Here is an 18,842-nt window from a genome sequence, read left to right as displayed (position 1 = left end):
ATATAATAGCTATCACCCTGCCATGTTCAGTAGACAGCAGTTCACAGTATCCCTCATCTTCCTCCAATTCTTATATTCTTTCTGCTGCTTCTTCTGCAGTGTTGTTTCTTTGAGCCTTGGGGGTGGAATGCTAAAAAGAGGTAGGGAGAAACTGGAGGCAGATCACATATGAACATCTAAGTTGTTATTGCCACCTAAATGATTTACATTTTAATACAGAAAATGAAAGATGTAGATAGCTTAGTGGCACACTTATCTTTATTGAAATTGAACAAATGCTTTTTTAAAATAATCCCTTTTACAGCACATGTAAAATGTAATTATTTCCATATATTTTTACAGGTTGTCTGTTGAGTAAGCAAAAATACATCTTTTTTTTCTTACTTAAAACATGTAAGCCAGGATTCAAACCACGTAGCTCTGGTACCAAAAAGGCAACGGGTTATGAAAATCACAGTACAGTTTTACATTTTTAAGTTAATCAAGGATATTTAAAACGATATTCACTTGGATTGAAAGTAGAAATTACAGGCCAGTCAACATTAGGACAGAAGTTACAGCTACAATGAGTGCAGAAATGGGAAGTTCAAGCTACTGAGTTACACCATTCAGAACATACCACCTCCATAAATACTGTGGCTGAGCAGCTGCAATAGCTAAGTTACACTTGGGCACTTAAAGTCACATATAAATATAGCCAAAGTGAAAAAATATACATAGTAGGCTAACTTGATCTAAAATAAATGAGCATTTGTTTTAAGAGGATATACTGGTAAATCAATTGCACAATACACAATGAAACCCCCAATTTACATCTAGGAAAGAAAAATAATATCAAAGTGCACACCTACACAGACAGTAGAGTAGAAATCTGTTCTTTGTCATTTGTGTTTACTGTGTTGTTGTTTTCTGGATAAGTAAAAAGAATTTACAACCCACAAAAGGATTTCTTGGGTGAAACACTAATTTCACACATTGTAAAGATCATAGCTCAGGAGGGCTTGTTTTAAAAACGAGGCAGCATTTTCCTGAAAAGGTTTGGTCCTCAATTTACTGTAGACTAGTCACTATGGTCAGTTAGTAAGCATTTTTCAGTGTGTGTGTGTGTGTGTGTGTGTGTGTGTGTGTGTCTGTGTGTGTGTGTACACCTGTGCGAGCACACAAGTGTGTGTGCATTAAACTAACTTTTCAGTACCAGAATTCATCAAATCCAAATCAAATCATAAGATAATCAGCCCTAGAGAACTTGACTTTGCACATCATGTCTGAATGATGTGTCATCTGAAAGAACAATGCTAAACACTATGGATGGGAGTTATGCTCATGTGATTCTGCAACACCTTAATTTTGTGCAGTTTTCTTCATTGCCCACAGAACTTGTCTTTTTGCATGTAGGTGCCAGGAACCCCACCCTCATGATCTCCCTCCCCCTCCCTCAATGTTCTTCACTGTCAAAGTGATATAAAGACAATATTACTGTGTATATACAAGCACAACACTTAGGCAAGAAGTTCCCAGGATTAATAGGATAGGTACATCTATTTCTTGTGGACATCTTCATGCCGGATGATCTTATATGTGATCCAATAAAAGATATTGAAAATTAGGAAGGCCAATGGGAAGGCAGCTCGAGATATGGTGTCAATCCTTTTTGCCCGATCCACGAACTTCTTCTTGATGGCATCTGCATCTTTTGGGGGTTGTGGAAGTGGGTTGGCAGGTGTAGCCTTGACAGCCGTGCCATCTTTCACTTGGAGGCAGTGACCCATCCCATAACCACTGAAGTTAAAACGACTTTCACGAGTAACATCTTCTTCCTGGGAGAATAGAGACAGGAAGCACAGACTGTCAGTCAAATTTGATGGCAGGCTCTTAAAATTCTTTGGAATTATAAGGCTAAATTATAGTTAACTGTTGGTGTAGGAGGTTCTTGGAATAGTGGGTATTCTTTTGAGTTCAATTAAATTATTCGTAGTGCAGCTATAATTCATTAACTTTTAAGGCAGAGAAATTAAATATAAAATAATGACTGTGATCATTTTAATTAATCAACAAATAGAAAACCTTGTGTTATATTCAGTATTGATTTTCCCAAATCTTGTTTACTAATCTATAGATTTGATTAGACTGTTTTAAAACAAGTTTCTAAAACTCCTGTATTATACTTTAAATATATGAAAAGTGGCACTCATTCACTTTTTCTTACTCCAAAAACCCTTTTCTGCATTCTTGTTAAGGGATTTTATCATGGCCCATTCATGGTTCTGTTTTATCATTAACATTTGATTTAAGATGAATTCCTTAATTATACACTGTTTCCCCTCTGGCCCTCTAGTTCATTTCAGCTATTGAGTGGAGATTAAATATTCATCATTTGGCATGTATATCTGTAGCACAGACAGTTTATTCAGTATTGATTTTTAACATCAATCTTTGGCCAGTAAGAATCTTTACCATATTCAAACATACCATTTTCATCAACACTAATGATGCTTTGTGCTGATTATTTCTCCACAAATTGGATGCAATACAGAAAATAGTTCTTATTGCTTGATGTGAAAGGCAAATCACCTTAGAAACAATTGGGATCAGAATATATAGTTGAGTCAAATGGTAGAGCTTGAGAGATGGGATTTAAATGACTTGTTTGATACCATTGTATATCTAAACAGCCATTGATCAAATTATCTTCTATTTTACCTAGCTTACTGCTTCTTATAATGATATGTAATCTACTGAACTTCTTAGCTTACTTGATCATAATAATGGTATATTTACCAAAATACAAGAAAACTTGGTATTAATATTACTTCATCATTGTTAACTCTATGCCTGTACTACCTTCAGTCACATATTAAAAGTATGCCAAATAGAGAACTTTGAACATAATATGAATATAAGCTCATCTGTATCCCAAATGAAGTGAGGATGACAGATTGTACCTAGTGCATTTAAATGAGGATTTAAAGTCACAGGAGGACCTGGGTAGGTAAAGAAAGGGAAGAGTCGGTATTTTAGTCTACTTCATTGAGGACATAATGAGGAGACAGACGGTAATGCACAGATTAAAGAGACATGCAAGTATTCTAGAATGGTTAGGGCAAATTATAGTTCATGTGTTCAGATGGGCCATTGCAGAACTCAGGAAGGAGAACAGATTGACTTCCATGTGTCTTACTTTGCCAGATTAGTACCCACATGCTACTTCCCTCTGTGAGAAATTCATGCTGCTTGAAAATGAATAATAGAGTTCAGTTGAGTCATCACAGTCTTGTTTTACCAACACTCTCCATTGTAATAAAGTGCCTTTGGTGAAGACAGACATAAACATGACTGACTATTGCACTGAAACCTGGTAATGGCTCAGGATTTGAGCTAGAGAGATAGTAGGTGTGAGTTAGACACTTCATGCCACCATTTTCCATATATATCTGGTCTTCAGGAAAATCTGACTAGGTAATGGAAAACTCATTCATTTGACATTAGTTATTCATTGTTTTGTGTGTGTGTGTGTGTGTGTGTATGTGTGTGTGTGTTTATATAAACACGACCTGCTGATTCCATCAAGTATTTCTCATATGTACATGTTTAAAGCTAACCATTTAGGTATCTATGGAGAAGACTGATTGCCCCTTTCCTGGCAGCCATTAATTGACTATAACTCTTCATCTAGGTGTGGGGCCTTGGGAGATTTCCCCTATACATGCTGACATGTTAACTAGTGCTGTCATTTTGCAGTTTTGTTTAGGTGGCTACAGCTTAAATATTTTTATGGGTGCAGCTCCCTGTCATATATAGAAGACACTATCTCACAACAGATAACCTGGTCCTCTGGCTCATTTAATCTTTTTACCCCTCCTTTTGTGATTTTCCCTGAGCCTTAACAGTGGAGGTTGTGCTGCAGGTGTATCATTTGGGGTTAGGCACCCCACAGACATTTGTTCTCTGCATTTTGACCAGTTGTGTAATGTTCTCCATTTGCTGAAAAATGAATCTTCTTTGATGAGGGGGAAAAGCTTCACTCCTCTGTGGGCATAAGAATACATATATTTAATGTGACTGGGAATTATACTGCCTTAGAGAATTGAAAGCAGTAGGTTATTCTTTAGCAGCCATGATTTTAGCAGCCATGGGTAGTTGCCTGTGTTTATAGTACCAGGCATTCTTCATTATTCTCATTAACAAATGACTCTAGTGCAATCAAAAAAGGACATTAATTGTAACCTTTAGTCAGCCAATTTAAAAACACAATGAATCAGACCAAAGCTCTTATATAAAGTAATTGCGAAACTGCTACTTTATATAGCCATCCCTCCATACTCTGATTCATGTTCGATTTTCCTATACAAGTTGGTTCAATGATCAATGTCCCATTGCTCACCAAAAGTTAATGAAGAAGTTTTCATTCAGAAACTTGAGTGCTGATTTTGTGTCAAAAATTGGGCTATCTTTCATGAGACAGTGAACGTTTTGGAGTGGGGGCAAACTCTACTTGTACAGACTTTTGGAATTCAATGGGAGAGATAACCTATATCTCCTATAAGGAACCTGGCAAAGAATATCCATGCTGACATCTGAGTGGTCCCATGTGTACAACTGCACAAACTCAGTAATAAATGGTTAAACTGGGTTCAGATTGAAATATTACATTATATTTCCTTTCATTAAAATGTGAATGATTTAGACTTATTCATGTAACAGCCTGCTTACAGAATCCCTTATTCCCATCCTAGCTCCTTTCTTAGGGGACTCTGACTCTTGATAAAGACCCAGTTTAGCTCCTCCTCTCTCAGCTTTCCCTTCTAGCCCATCTCCATTCCTTCCTCAGTCACAGAACCTCAGTAATTCTTTCTATTGGGACCTCAAGTAGCCCCACTAGGCTCGGACTCAGGTAGGAGATTTTCACAATCCTCCTTGTCCTCTATTCTTATCTCTCCAGACTTAGTCCTGTAGTAGCCTTCCTTCAGGAGGCCCTCCTCCTACACTATGCTCATTTCATGGGAACACCACCTCTTGATGCAGACCCAGAATCCCCTTAGTTCTCTCAGAGGCCCCTCTCAGACTTTCATCCTAGCCCATCTCCATTCCTTTCTGTCACTCACTGACTCATAGAAGTCCTCTTTAATAGGGACCCCACAATCACTACATTTGCTTAGGATTCAGAGGAGGCAATAGCAACCAAGGAATGGAACACCCACCCAAAAAAGACAAGACTAGATACCAACACCACAAAACACCTCAAACATTGTAACTCCAAATGCATGGATCCCAGTACAAAAACACAAACATGAACAACAAGTACTGTGTCAGAAATCTGTGTCTTTATTGCAGTAAGTCCTGAGAAATTCAATATAACTGAAGTATAAGAAAAGAACTTCCAAATAGCAATTATGAATATGTTCAAGGATGTTATAGAAGATGTTGTGAGTAAATCCCCCAATGGCGTTTATAAAAACAAAGTTGAATGAAATAATGAAAACAGTTCAAGACATGAAAACAGAATTTAACAAAAAATAGGGTGACTAAAATAAAACTGCATATGAAAAAATTAGGAGGTTAAGCAAAAACATTACAGTCAAGCCTCACCAACAGATTACAAGACATAGAAGAGAGACTCTCAGGGATGAAGACAAGGTCAAAGTTTCAAATAAATGTTCTAAAAATATGGAATAAACACATGTGTTGACCATCACAGTGCTGTCATAAGTGTCTGAAAACTTATTTCAAGCAAGAAAGGGAGCACACAGGTCCTTAGGAGGAGGGAACTTAATCTTTATATTGGCTAATGATAACCTCAGATTGTCTAACTACTATTTTTTATGGTAGGAAAAAATAGAGGTAGTTTATTAAGTCAGGAAAAGTATTCCCCAGAATGAGAGTGGGCTAGTGAGCAGGAAAAAGATATCCACTCAGATGTGTCTAACTACCATTAACCAGGATGAGAGTGGTGTAAAAATGCTATAGAGAACGTTAGGAATTTGGATACTTGGGTCCTAGATTTAGCTTGGAGGCTTACAAACTGTGTTGATATCAGGCAACATAGTTTTTATTTATCAGATTATAGTTTCCCCATGCCAAAAAAAATGGGAAGACTACACTAGAGCTATAGGTCTCTGCTGTGGCTGCTGGAGAGTTTTGCAAATATACTTGTGTCTGCTTCTCATCCCATTCCGTTCAAGACCAATGGGATGAGAAACTCTGGGAGTGCGAATTTAGGGCCTGTAGGTTTTAACATCCAGTGATTCTAACATAATAAGTTTGAAACCACTGGCTGTGATGAGTTGTAATATCTGTGTCTAAAACGTATAGCAAATTCTATACTATTAGTCTAAATTTTTTTTCAAATGGAATTAACCATTTACCATACATTTTTCTCTATCTGCAAAACTTATTGTGCTTCTCTTCTTTCCATGACTGCAGAATCTCACAAATTCCTATTTTCCCTTTCAAGAACCATATAAAAAATTCATGATTAAGCATATACTACTGCTGGAGTGAGATAATATTCATTTAACATCTCAAGTTCCAATTAAAAATAGCTAGTAACCTGTTTTTAGAACATGAAACAAAAAAAGCCTTAAATATGCACTTCCATGTTTCTTTTCAGACTGCTTCATTCATACCATTTCTAAAGCCTTTCCCGACATGCTGTGAACGAAAAGCTAAAGAGAATAACTTATTCATTTAAGTACCAGAGGTTGAATAGAGGGATACCAGGTTTGAATATCATTATTTTGTATATTGTCATGCAAACTGTGGGTGCTTAATAGATATTTTGTGAATAATGAGTGACATGGAATTTTAAGAGGGTCCCCATATGCTTGAAAACCATTTCTTCATTCATTCAACAGTATTTCAAATGTGATTTATGAGCACAGTTATAGTTAATTAAATCTGTTCTTTAAAATTCTCTACCACAAAATTTAATCTGTTGTAGTGAGGAATTATCCACTTATTTCTTGATATAGAGGCAAGATGAATACTAGGTTAAGGGTCTTCTTATTACTTTTATAACTTGTTCAGTGCTTTTTAAATTAAATGTAGAAGCTTAAATTATTCACATCAAAGGATATAGTATTAATTTTGAAAAACATAACTACAACTGATTGGAACTTTTTTGTTGTTGTTACACTGAATGATTAATTCACTTTTCAGTAGATTAAGAATAAAATGTTAGGACAATATGGAAAGATTCCTATGTGGGAACAAAATGGAGATGAGACTGAGTCAAGAGTAAATTGAGGCTAAAATAAAGAACAATTTGTATATGTGGCCTGTGAATATGATGACTAATGTAAATCAGATGCTCCCAGTTACGAACGAATTTTCAGCTTAGCTCCATTCTTCTTTTTTTCCCCTCATTAGTTGGGAACTGTTAACTATTGCTGCCAATGCACCATCTTCCTCCAATCCTTGAACAGTATATACCTCTAGCTACCCTGTTTTGCTATGTTTTGATTTGAAAATTTTCTATAGAAAATGACTCATTTTGTTGAAGTTTCAACGCATTCACTTTCTATATCCCCTCGATAATATCTCAAATTTTGTCTGCTGTACAAAGTACTGCTTTGCCACTGAAAATCATTAGATATTTATTGCTACATTTTATTTATTTTGTGCATCTGTTTTAGCTGTCATTAAATATGCCCATTCTTGCATTTGCAATAAAATTGAATCTAAAGCTGTCCAAAATTGCAGCATAGTAAATTTGTAAGAAAACGATTTCAATATATTTAAAGAACATGGTATTTAGGAAATAAAATACTTAGTGAACCCCATGTCTCAGAAATGTATTCTCTAGAAAAGAGGAAATAGATGATTTCTAAATGATGGGGATAGGGGAAGTATCTTTCCAACATGTTCCACATCCAGATTCTTTGTTTGAATCTAGTGCCCCTTCTGCTGTAACTGGCAAATAGTTGGAACTCAAGGCTAGTGTGCCTCAATCAACACAAGGACACAATGGAGTACCTAGTCCTCCTTAAGAAACACTGTGAGTCCAACCACAATGAATTTTCAGTGACAAAATCCTCCAAATAAATGATGACTAGATTCATACCAATGGGTAATTTTTTTCAATGTAGAATATTGGTATCATTGTTTTCTAAAAAACAAAAACAAAAACAAAAGTTTCATTTTGGAATCTAGACTGGTCTTTAACTTCACAGTCTCCAGACTCAGTCCACCAAATGCTAAGATTATATGCCTGCTGTGCCCACCTATTATTGAGTTTTGAAGAAAGAATTTTCAAGTTTCATTTATTAACTGCCTATCATTCATCACTTTGTATTTCAACCAATATTTACTAAATTTTTATTATGTGCAAGGCAAATGGCAGGAAGATAGCAGTAAGTAGACAAGAATCTGATTCCTTTAATGTTTGCATTATATTGGAAAAGCAGTAGTTAACCAAAACTATATACACAGACAAATATTTCACATACCTATATGTGCACACAAACATTCACATGAGCATTTCAAAAATGGATTTCAAATAGTTGACTTTGAGGTCAAATTTCAATGCAAATCACTAGATGGATGATAGTGCCAGGCACCAGCCAATTATAAAGAAGACAGTAACTGAGGATCATTTTTGGCTGAGGAAAAATATGATTGAGATAGAAATGCTTAGGGCCAACTCACCTGGAGGCATACACATGGTTACATGTTAACTCATGACTGGTTATTTTTCTACCTAAAACTCTTTTCAAGACATAAATCCTGGAGATGACATATGGGAAAAGTCAACTTTTAACCAAGACATTTAAAGTTCAAATTCTAAATATTCCTTTAGTTTTTGTTTTAATTTTTTCTTTTATATAGAGCAACTTTTGCAAATGATTGTGTATTCAGACTAAATCCGTTATGATGCTGAAGATCAACTAATGTTCAGCTGAATATTTCAAAGATTTATACAGTAGCTGTCCTTTGGATCTTCGGGTGCGATCTCATAAACTTATCCTATTTCTCTCAAAACTTTCATGGGAGCCTATACCTATTCTTTTTGACTGGGCATTTGACTTAATTATACTCAACAGAATATGATTAAACTGACACTAATTTCAGAAGCTTGGTCAGAATAAGCACTGATGTTTCATGTTGGCTGGCCAGAATGTACACTTAGACCTATAAGTCTCTATGACAGTTGTCTGGCTGCTTTGAGACAATTAAAGTGTAAAAAAATAATAGTCCCATGTGGAGATATCAAATGAATAAGCTCTGAGACTAAGTGAAAAGAGAAAGATATCTGGCCATCCCCCACGTGTTTCAGTTCCTTCTATTCTCTGACTGAATCTAAGGTCAAATCCTAAACTGAAATGGCTTAGCTAAGACCTTCCCCAATTCTTGCCACATTGAAACTGTGAGTGATAAAGAACTGATTATTGTTATTTTCAGTCACTAAGATTTGGGGTGATTAATCATGCAGTAACATATAGCTATGTACATAATCTATACTATCTCCAGCACCTAAATGTTATAACATTGTCTTTGGTACCAGGCACCAGGAATAAACTGGAAGGGTCTCAAGGAGGTGACTGCAAGACTGGAAGGGGAAGGAAGCATTTGTTGCAATCTAGGAGAAGGTGGAAAGTCCATCCACTATCCTGTGGTAATGTGAAACTAGAAAATATATATGCTATAAATCTGATGATCTAGCTAAAAGATTTCCAGACAGAAAAGTGTGGGTATTAAATGTACATCTAGACGTTAGAAGAAATATAAAGGATCCAAAATCAACTTTTTTGAGCTTTCAGAAGTCTTTAAATAAGAACAGGTCTCAAGAGAAAGACCATATCCAGAGAGGGTCTGTAAGATTTCTTTATTAAAAGTTGAGAGCTATCTAAACAAATGTCTCAAGAGCTTGTTTGAACTGGTAGGAAGTCTTACTAGGATTGTAAGAGCACGCCTTGCAATTCATCTCCTTCAAACAGAAAACTGCTAAAAATAGTGAGAGTTTGTGGCACAGAAGACTTACAAGGAGCTTTAGGTTGAGAAAGTCAGCGTTCTTTCCATTTTTGAGTTAAGGTCACACTGAGTAATTCAGGCTCTCCACAAATTCACACCCCCTTGCCCCAGTCCCTGCTGTGCAGGGAATATAGGTTGGCACCTCCATACCTGCCTCAAGAAAGGCTTATCTTCAGTCGCCAGATAATGACTATGGATTTATGGAAAATAATGTAGGGTTTTGATGAATTTATTTTTTGTAATGTTTACATCAAGTTAAATCATCCTGTAACATATTTATCATTTTTGAGTAACAGCATCTAAATGGTTCTGCTAGCAATTTTGAAATATATAGCACATTATGATTAACTTATGCATGCTGTGTAGCAAATCTCTAAAATCTGTTCTTGTCAAATGGATACTGGGCTAATCCCAAAGATATTTGTGCCTATGACTTCTGTCTAATGACGTGAATTATAAATTGATATCCCCAAAGCTCCAAGGGGTAAGAGAATTATATCTGTTTAGCTTGAAAGCTACAAAGACAGTACAGAATGAAAGAAAGAGGTTTTAGAGACCTTAGTCTTCTGTGGTGGGGAAAATAGTTTAAAACAGCAACTCAGTTACAAACAAATGCCAGGTCTTAGGAAGAAACCCTACTAAAATAACAGAATAAGCAGATAAAAAGAAACAGCGACTTCCATGGATGTATTCACAGACAAAGATCTATTAGTCCAAGCTTTCCCACATTCTAGAATTCCTATTAATAAATGATTTCTATGCATCACTCATTTCCTCTAATTCTGAAGAAAAATGTCCATGGCAGTACCTAGGAATGTCTGTGGCAGTACCTAGGAATGTCAGCAGGTCTGGAGCTGTAGATTGTAGGCTGATTATCCTTTGCTTTACATCTAGTATCCACTTATGAGTAAATACATACCATGTTTCTCTTTCTTGGTTACCTCACTCAGGATGATTTTTTTCCTACTTCTATCCATTTGCCTGCAGTGTCATTGATTTTTACAACTGAGTAGTACTCCATTGTGTAAATGTACCACATTTTCTTTGGTTAAGGTGCATCTCAGCAGAAGAATCTTAAATGGCCAAAAGACATTTAAGGAATTGCTCAACACCCTTAGCCCTCAGGGAAATGCAAATCAAAAGGACTCTGAGATATCATCTTACACCTGTCATAATGGCTAAGATAAAAAACACTGATGACATCCTATGTTGGAGAGGGGGAATACTCCTCCACTGCTAATGGTCCTGTGAACTTGTATTACAGAGCAACTTTAGAAATCAGTATGGCAGTTTCTCAGAAAATGGAAAATCAGTCTACCCCAAGACCCAGCATTACTGCTCTTGGGCAAGAAGGGGAAATAGATGAAATCTCCTGGGGGCAGGAAGGAGCAGTAAAGTAGAGGGGATGCAGTATGAGAACATGAAGGACTGGGATGGTAGAGTTGAGGGAGGGTAGGTGAGCAAGGTGAGAGATATCTCCACAGAGAGAATCATTAAGGGGCTAGGGAAAAACCTGATGCTAGGAAAATTTCCAGGAATCCACAAGGATGACCACAGCTAAGACCCCTAGCTATCATGGAGTAGGTGTCTGAACTGGCCTTCCCCTATAAGCAGATCAGAGACTAACCTAAATGTCATCACAGAACCTTCATTGAGTAACTGATGGAAACAGATGCAGAGATCCACATCCAAGCACCAGGCTGAGCTATGGGAGCTCAGTCGAATAGAAGGAAGAGGGATTATATGAGAAAGCAGGGTCAAGATCATGACAGGGAAACCCACAGAGACAGTTGATCTGAACTTGTGGGAGTTCACGGACACTAGACCAACAGCTAAGTAGTCTGCATGGGACTGAATCAGGCCTTCTGCGTGTGGACAACAGTTTTGTAGCCTGGTCTGTTTGTGGGACTCCTGGCAATGGGACAACGATCTATCCCTGGTGCATGAGCTAGCTTTTTGAAACCCACTCCCTATGGTGGGATGCCTTGTTCAGTCTTGAGGCAGAGTAGGAAGGATGGGGGGTGGGCTCGGTCATGCCTCAACTGAATATGTCAGGCTTTATTGACTAGGAGGCTTTACCCTTTCTGAATAGTGGATGGGGGTGGTTTGGGAAGAAGTGAGGGGAGAAGTGAGGGGAGAAGTGAGGGGAGAAGTGAGGGGAGAAGAGGAGGAGGAGAGGAGGAGGATGGGAGGGAGAAATGGTGAATAAAAGAATATGAAAAATCTGATTCCTAAAAAAGATGTCAGTGACAGTACATGTATTTCTATGTTCTCCATTTGATAAGCAGTGCAGATATTTTATTTCTAAGGTCACGAGTTTTCATACTAAGCTCTGTTCACAGGACTTGACCTGAGGTGTCTTGTCTGAGGTCAGTAGTAAGAAACTGAGTTTTGAAAATGTGTTTTAATTCAATAACTGTACACACTTTCATTTGTAAAAACTTTTTATAAGTTATTAACTTGTTTTTCTTATGTAGAAAAATAACAACATTAACAAAAAACAGAAAGAAAAATTGCTTTCTAGTTTAGTATTTATGTAGTAGATATTGTTGTAATTTAAAAAAGTGGTGCATGAGCAAAAGATGCCGTGTGACAGAGCTTGGGTGGAGGGTTTTTTATTGGGGAGATGGAGGGGTTTTTATTTGGGGAAAGTGAATTGTAAAAGTGGGAAGGGGAGAGGGGAAACTGGTCTCTAGGGACAGAGGCTGCAGAAGAGAGGAGAAAGGCAGACAGAGAGAGGGGGCGGGGGAGGGAGTGGGCAGGGCCCTTTTAAAAGGGAAAGTGAATATGCACAGGTGGTGTTCTTAGTGGCTGCATCTGAGAGCTTATCCTGTCAGAACCCCAAGTGCAAGCCAGTACAGATGCCTGAATACTAACAGATATACATTTAGTTAGTCTTTGGGAGTAAATAGAAATATTACTTGCGTGCATAAGAGAAGTGGGTTTTGCCAGGTAAAATACTGGAGTAGAATACCTCTATCACATCTCCCATCCATATGTTTTTTTTGAGAATACTTTGAAACTCCTCCTACTGAGAGAGCTAGGGATCTGTATTCCCACATATTGATCTGGAAAGCCTGTGACTTTCTTGAAACTAAAATAATGCAGTAAATGACAGTTTTAATTCCCATGATTGTATATAAAAGGAGACAGAGATTCTGTCCTGTTTCATAGCTCATTTGCACTAGAATTCAGGAGCTGCCCTATAAAAAGCCCCAGTATCCTGCAGCTTCCATGTTAAAAGGAAGCTAAGCCTCATGAAAAGGTCATACATGAACATTCTAATTAGGAGTCTTAGTCTCGGGAGCTCAAAATTCAGATACCTGACATGTAAATGAATAAGTTTACAGATGATTAACTCCCAGTTGTCAAGTAAGAGACAACCTTTGAGTTTTCAAAAATCACGTAGCAGTGAAAAGCCATCCTTGCTCTGTTGTTTCCAAATTTTTGAGCACGCTATGTCAGTTGTTTGTGCCATTGCATTGAAGTGATTTGTAACACCCAGTAACTGGAACAGGCTGGTTGAGTCATTGTTGTGCCAAATTTTTTCCGTTTTAATGGCTAGTACTTAAAACTAGAAATCTTGGCATAATATAAAGTTAGAAATATTATGAAAATATAGGCTTGAATGTGTTCCTGAGTAAATGCTATCTTTTAAGATTTAAAATTTGTTTTTATAGGATTCAGATATGGTAGAGGACACTGGAGAGCATGGCATATATAATAAACTAAGCAGAGCTTATATTGGCTCGCAGACATTGAGGCAATAATCCCCAACCCTGTATGAGTCTGAGCTAGGTCCTCCACATATACATTATGGTTGTAGAACTTGGAGTTCTTACAGAACTTTTAACAGTGGGATCAGGGTATCTCTGAACTTTTGCCTGCTCTTGATACTCTTTTCCTCCTATTGACTCCAGCCTCCATATGACAGCTTCCACCTTGCCTTATTGTATGTATCTTGTTTTGTCATATTTAGTTGTTGTTTCCTCGAGGCCTGCTCCTTTGTGAAAGGAAATGGAGAGTGAGTTGATCTGCTGGAAAGGGGTGTTGGGGGGCAACTGGGAGGTACGGAAGAAAAAGAAACTGGTTGGGATATGTTGTATGGGAGAAGAATCTATTTTTAACAAAGAAAAAACTGCTGATTGTCCCATGCCAAATGGGCACTCCTGAAAATATACATATAAGCAATATTACACAGATTGAGAAGATTATATTAAGGAATATGTAAGTATATGCATACACATGTATATATGCAATAACAATGAAAAAAGAAGCCATACATTTGATGAAGAGTGGGGAGCGGTATATGGAAGGCTTTGGAAAGAGGAAATGGAAGGGAGAAATGTTGTATTTCTATTTTAATCTCAAAAATAATATCAGAACACCTAAAACAGACATAAAATAGCAATTGGGGGGCTGGATAGATGGATAGCAGTTAAGAGTGCTTACTGCTCTTGTATGACCCAGCATCAGATCCCAGCACCACTCATATCAGGTGACTCACAACTGCCTGTAATTCCAGTTCCAGGGAATCAGATGTCCAGTAGCCTCTGTGGTCACTCACATGCATGTGGTGTACAGAAACACACAGATACACACACATGCATATACATATAACACAAATCTTTTTTGAAATGTCAATCTAAACATGACATTGTTGGAAAATGTTCCAGAAACCATACCAGGTAATCTGGTGTCTCTGAAATAAGCTGCCTGTTTCTTTTTTAGTTATCTGAGATGCAGTATCATTGCCTAGGGCTCCAATATTCACCCTGTTAGAGGAGTTATATTACTGAATAATTACTAGCACTGTAGTGGGTTTTTGATAGGGGATGCTAACTCCTATTCAGAAAATAAACTTCTTGCTTCATCTCAATAATGATACACAGAAGGATACCAATGTCTTAACCTGAAGACATTCTCAAGGTAACAATTTCCAAGAATCACATTTACTTATCAGCCAAACTCTATTATAAAATGAAGTACAAATGTGTTTCTCTATGAAATACATATCTGAGCTATACAAAAGAGATAAAGTTGTATGTAATCTCTTTGGTATTGGATTCAGAACTGGGTTTCTAATACATGCTTAATAAATCCTTGATAAGTCCTTGTTGATTGCCTGGTGGATTTTTTTACTTTATAAATGGACATATAGACAGACCTTTCATTAGCTCCTAAACCCTAGCTCCCTTAATTCCAAAGTGATTTATACTCAACCTTTTTATGATGTCTATGTTCTATACAGTCAAACATGATCGTAATTTTAAAATTCTCGTATGGCATAGTCTAAACTATAAAAGAAAAGTATATAAAGATAAATATTAAGACAGTCTTATAGATAGGTAAAGACTGAAAAAAGAATATATACAGAAAGTGACTGACTATGCTTTTTAAATGCTTTAGTTACTTCAATATAAAATTATCAGTGATAGGTAAAACTTGTCATGGCTTTATCTATAAGAATTAAGACCAGGTGGTAGGCTAATCAATATCCATTTTTTGTTTACTTTGTTTAGTAATGAAATAATTAAAGGGCTAAAAAGAGAGAAATGGAGAGTATCTCTTAGGTATGAATGCCTGCTTATTTTGCCTTGATTCACTGAAACCTTCATTGTACCCAGGTCTCCCACTTGGAGGACACCACAACTATTCTATTTATCAACCAACAGTAAAAATTTTAAGGAAAATAAGTACAGGAAATTTTATTTTCGTTATCCTTTAATATAAATTGTTTTTTCCTTTTATTCAGGGTAAGGATTAAAGGAACCAGAGGGGTTGAGGACACCCCAAGAACACAGTCACAGAATCAACAGCAATGCTTAAGAAAGAAACTCTAATAAGAGTAAGCACTGAGAACACAATGATGAATAATAACCATCCTCAAATGTTGCTTACCTTTTAAAATGTGAACATTCACAGATAGTTAAGTAGAATATACACAGGGATAAAGGTATGGGAGATTCAGGTGAGCATTAATTATCCAAAGTTTACTGGGGCAATTATAATACTAGTACTGAGAGAAACAAGGCAATGTGTTAATCATCAATGACACACCTTTGCACCTAGTGTGATTGTAGCTGCCTATTGGATTTTAATACATATTTCCATTTTTTCTTTTTTATTATTTAAAATTTGTTTCTCCTTTATATTAAAGAACATGTGGTCAAAATCTGGATATCAATAGCTGAGTTTTACTATTGTCTTCACTCATAGTGGGTGCTTTCTGGGACTGTATGAAAGTCACTTCTGTAGCATTATTCACTATTACATTTCCTGAACCCAAATATTTCAGTTATTTCTTGAGAATGAGACTTTTGATCCTGACCAAAGGCTCAGAAAAGTAGTGCTTTGTGGAGGAGGAGAGGGAGATTGCAATCTTCTTGTACTTGATAGTTTTCTCCATCAATTGATGTCCTTCCATATTTTCTAGGTCCATCTTTCTCTCAAAGAACATCCATCCCTTTCCTCTTACTCTATATCTAGTCTCCTGGACATTACAAAAATTAGAGGATAACCCTGGTCTGGAAGTCAAATGGCTTGGGTGAAATTGAATCTTTTCTACTTCGTAATTTTGAGTTTGGAATAGTGCCTCCACAATTTTGCTTTTTCTTTTCTTCATCTTTGAAATGATGAGATGAGTTTTTAAGCCATTTTCTGCATTTGTGAGTATAAGCCTCTAATAATGACTAGTGTAGTCCCTTGGGACTAATCTCTAGGTGGTTCTTATGCTTAAGACCTTTCACCCCAGTCAGAAAACAGAGAGATAATGTTGTCTTCCTATTCTTCATGGATAACTACTACCAGAGTTAGCATGGGCATGTACAACCTACAGACACATAAGATGCAATGTTTAGAAGAGTCCTGTGCTTGACCTAATGCATTGCTGAAGCTATTTTGAAGTGTATACTTTGATGGGGAAATCCTGTGTCTATGTCAATAAAGCACTGTTGGCCAATAGGGAAGCAAGATAGATGGGATTAGGAGTTCAGGAGGACTCTGGGTAGGAGAAACACAGGGAATCAAGATGTAACCACCATAGGGATAAGAAGCCCAGAAACTTCTCCGGTAAGAGAAATACTAAGATTAGCAATTATGGGATAATTACTTAAGTCAGAGCTAGCCAGTAAGAAACAAGCAAGGCCAACAGCTTCATAATTAATACAGCGTCTTGCGTGTTATTTGGGGACTACAACGTGGCAGAGCCCAGGCGACTGGCAGGGGAAAAACCAAAGCATCTGACAAGAAAAAGGCTTCCCTCTACAAATGGTGATCAGGAGTGGGATCATGAATTTACACGTAGAATGACAAAAGCTTTAAAGGAATTTTAGAAACAAAAGAACGGAGAAATGCATGGGTTCTTGGTAGTAGCATTTTCTCAGGTGGGCTCTCTTTTGCTAGTGACAAGCAGAGACTCACACACTCGATTAAGGGAGTCTTCCTGACTCAGCATAAGCAAAAACAAACAAACAAACAAACAAACAAACAAAAAAACCAACAAGGTTCTTTTAAGAGGCTCTACTAACAATTGAAAGGTGTATATGTACAGCTGGAAGTGGCAGCGACCACATATCCAGGCCTGCAGCTTTTGCTGGATATTAGCATAGACTGAGACAATGTGAGTCACACACAAGCCCGCCATCTTGGAAAAACTGCAGTTTAAACAGCTGCGGTTTTAACAGAAAAGACACGTGGCCAGAAAAACATAAAGATTTACAGTAAAGTCAGACTTGGATGAAGAAAAACCTCTAAAGGTTTACAGTGTATTTAAAAATGTACATAGGATTGAGAGTGAAAAAGAAACGGCATAGTGGTAAATAGAGAACCGGCTGTGGTAGCGCAAGCCGGTAGGATTTGCTGCAGAAGCAGAGGCAGGCAGATTTCCAGAGAAACCCTGTCTCAGAGAAAAATAAATAAAGAAATAACAGTAAAAGAAATAAAGTAATAATAAATAAATAAGCCACGTAAAGATGGAAAATACACAGAGAGTCTGGATACTGTATGCTACTGTGTTTTTCAGTTTTTTGATTGCTAAGGAAGGAACAACTACTAAAGTACACTTGATTATAAATGCTGCTGAATTTACCCAACTGATATCTTTTGAAAATGCTTTGACTTCAAAATTTAAGTATAAGGATATGTTACTTTGGAAAAGAGTATTTGTTTATGTTTCCACAGAAACATGAGGATTCCTTCCAGGCTTCTGTGGTTTGATGAACCAAGATCCTCGGAAGCAGTGGCCCAAGTGATTCAACATCTAAAACAGCTAAGATGATGGAGCCTTACAGACCATGAAAATAAGTATTTATACAGATTTCTGAGTTTTGTCATGATCTCCATGGTGTGAACAGTGCCCCCTTCCAGTACAAAGCAGTTTGGAATGAGCGACGTCCAAATCCCCAGATTGTTTATAAATCTTTGTTTTCATTTGAATGGGGTTGCTTATACTTGGTTAATGATCACAACCAATCTCTTTTTAAAGGAAAAATGGGATTATGGTATGGAAATGAGTACTTTGTATTGGTACAGTTTTCCTTTTATTGATACAAATTCAAGGTCAATTTTGTGATGTGTATATTTCTTCTCTTGATTAAGTGTTGTGCTTATACTGATCTTTTAAAACGTAATGCATAATTAAATACAGACTATAGATAGTTACTTATGATAGAACTTATAGTTAGGTTAGTTAGGTTTTCTAGATATACAGAAATATATTTGAGATAGACAGTCTTCAAACCTTTCAAAGTCCTTCAGAAAATGGCATTTAAAATGGCTTAGGGTTTTTCTTGACAATGAGAAATGTCTGCTCCTGGCAGCACCAATTACGTCTGAGAGGAAGATAGGCATCAAAGAAACGTGTTATGGAGTTGGCT

At 36.9% G+C, this 18,842-nt stretch overlaps 1 protein-coding gene across 3 annotated transcripts in view; it reads right to left on the bottom strand.

Annotated features, from left to right (window-relative positions):
- Positions 1 to 240: 240 nt before the first annotated feature.
- The window catches only part of Glra2 (glycine receptor alpha 2), a 220,050-nt gene continuing 201,448 nt past the window's right edge, over positions 241 to 18,842 (bottom strand). For all 3 annotated transcript variants that reach the window (XM_040744064.1, XM_005074196.4, XM_040744065.1), the window contains one exon: positions 241 to 1,817. In XM_040744064.1, the coding sequence (XP_040599998.1) occupies positions 1,539 to 1,817 (279 nt within the window). In that variant the 3' untranslated portion in view covers positions 241 to 1,538. The remainder of the gene's footprint in view (positions 1,818 to 18,842) is intronic.

This window comes from Mesocricetus auratus, unplaced genomic scaffold (genome assembly GCF_017639785.1).
Source record: "Mesocricetus auratus isolate SY011 unplaced genomic scaffold, BCM_Maur_2.0 Super-Scaffold_100003, whole genome shotgun sequence".
Taxonomy (NCBI): Eukaryota; Metazoa; Chordata; class Mammalia; order Rodentia; family Cricetidae; genus Mesocricetus; species Mesocricetus auratus.
This window is presented reverse-complemented; position numbering and strand designations above follow the sequence as displayed.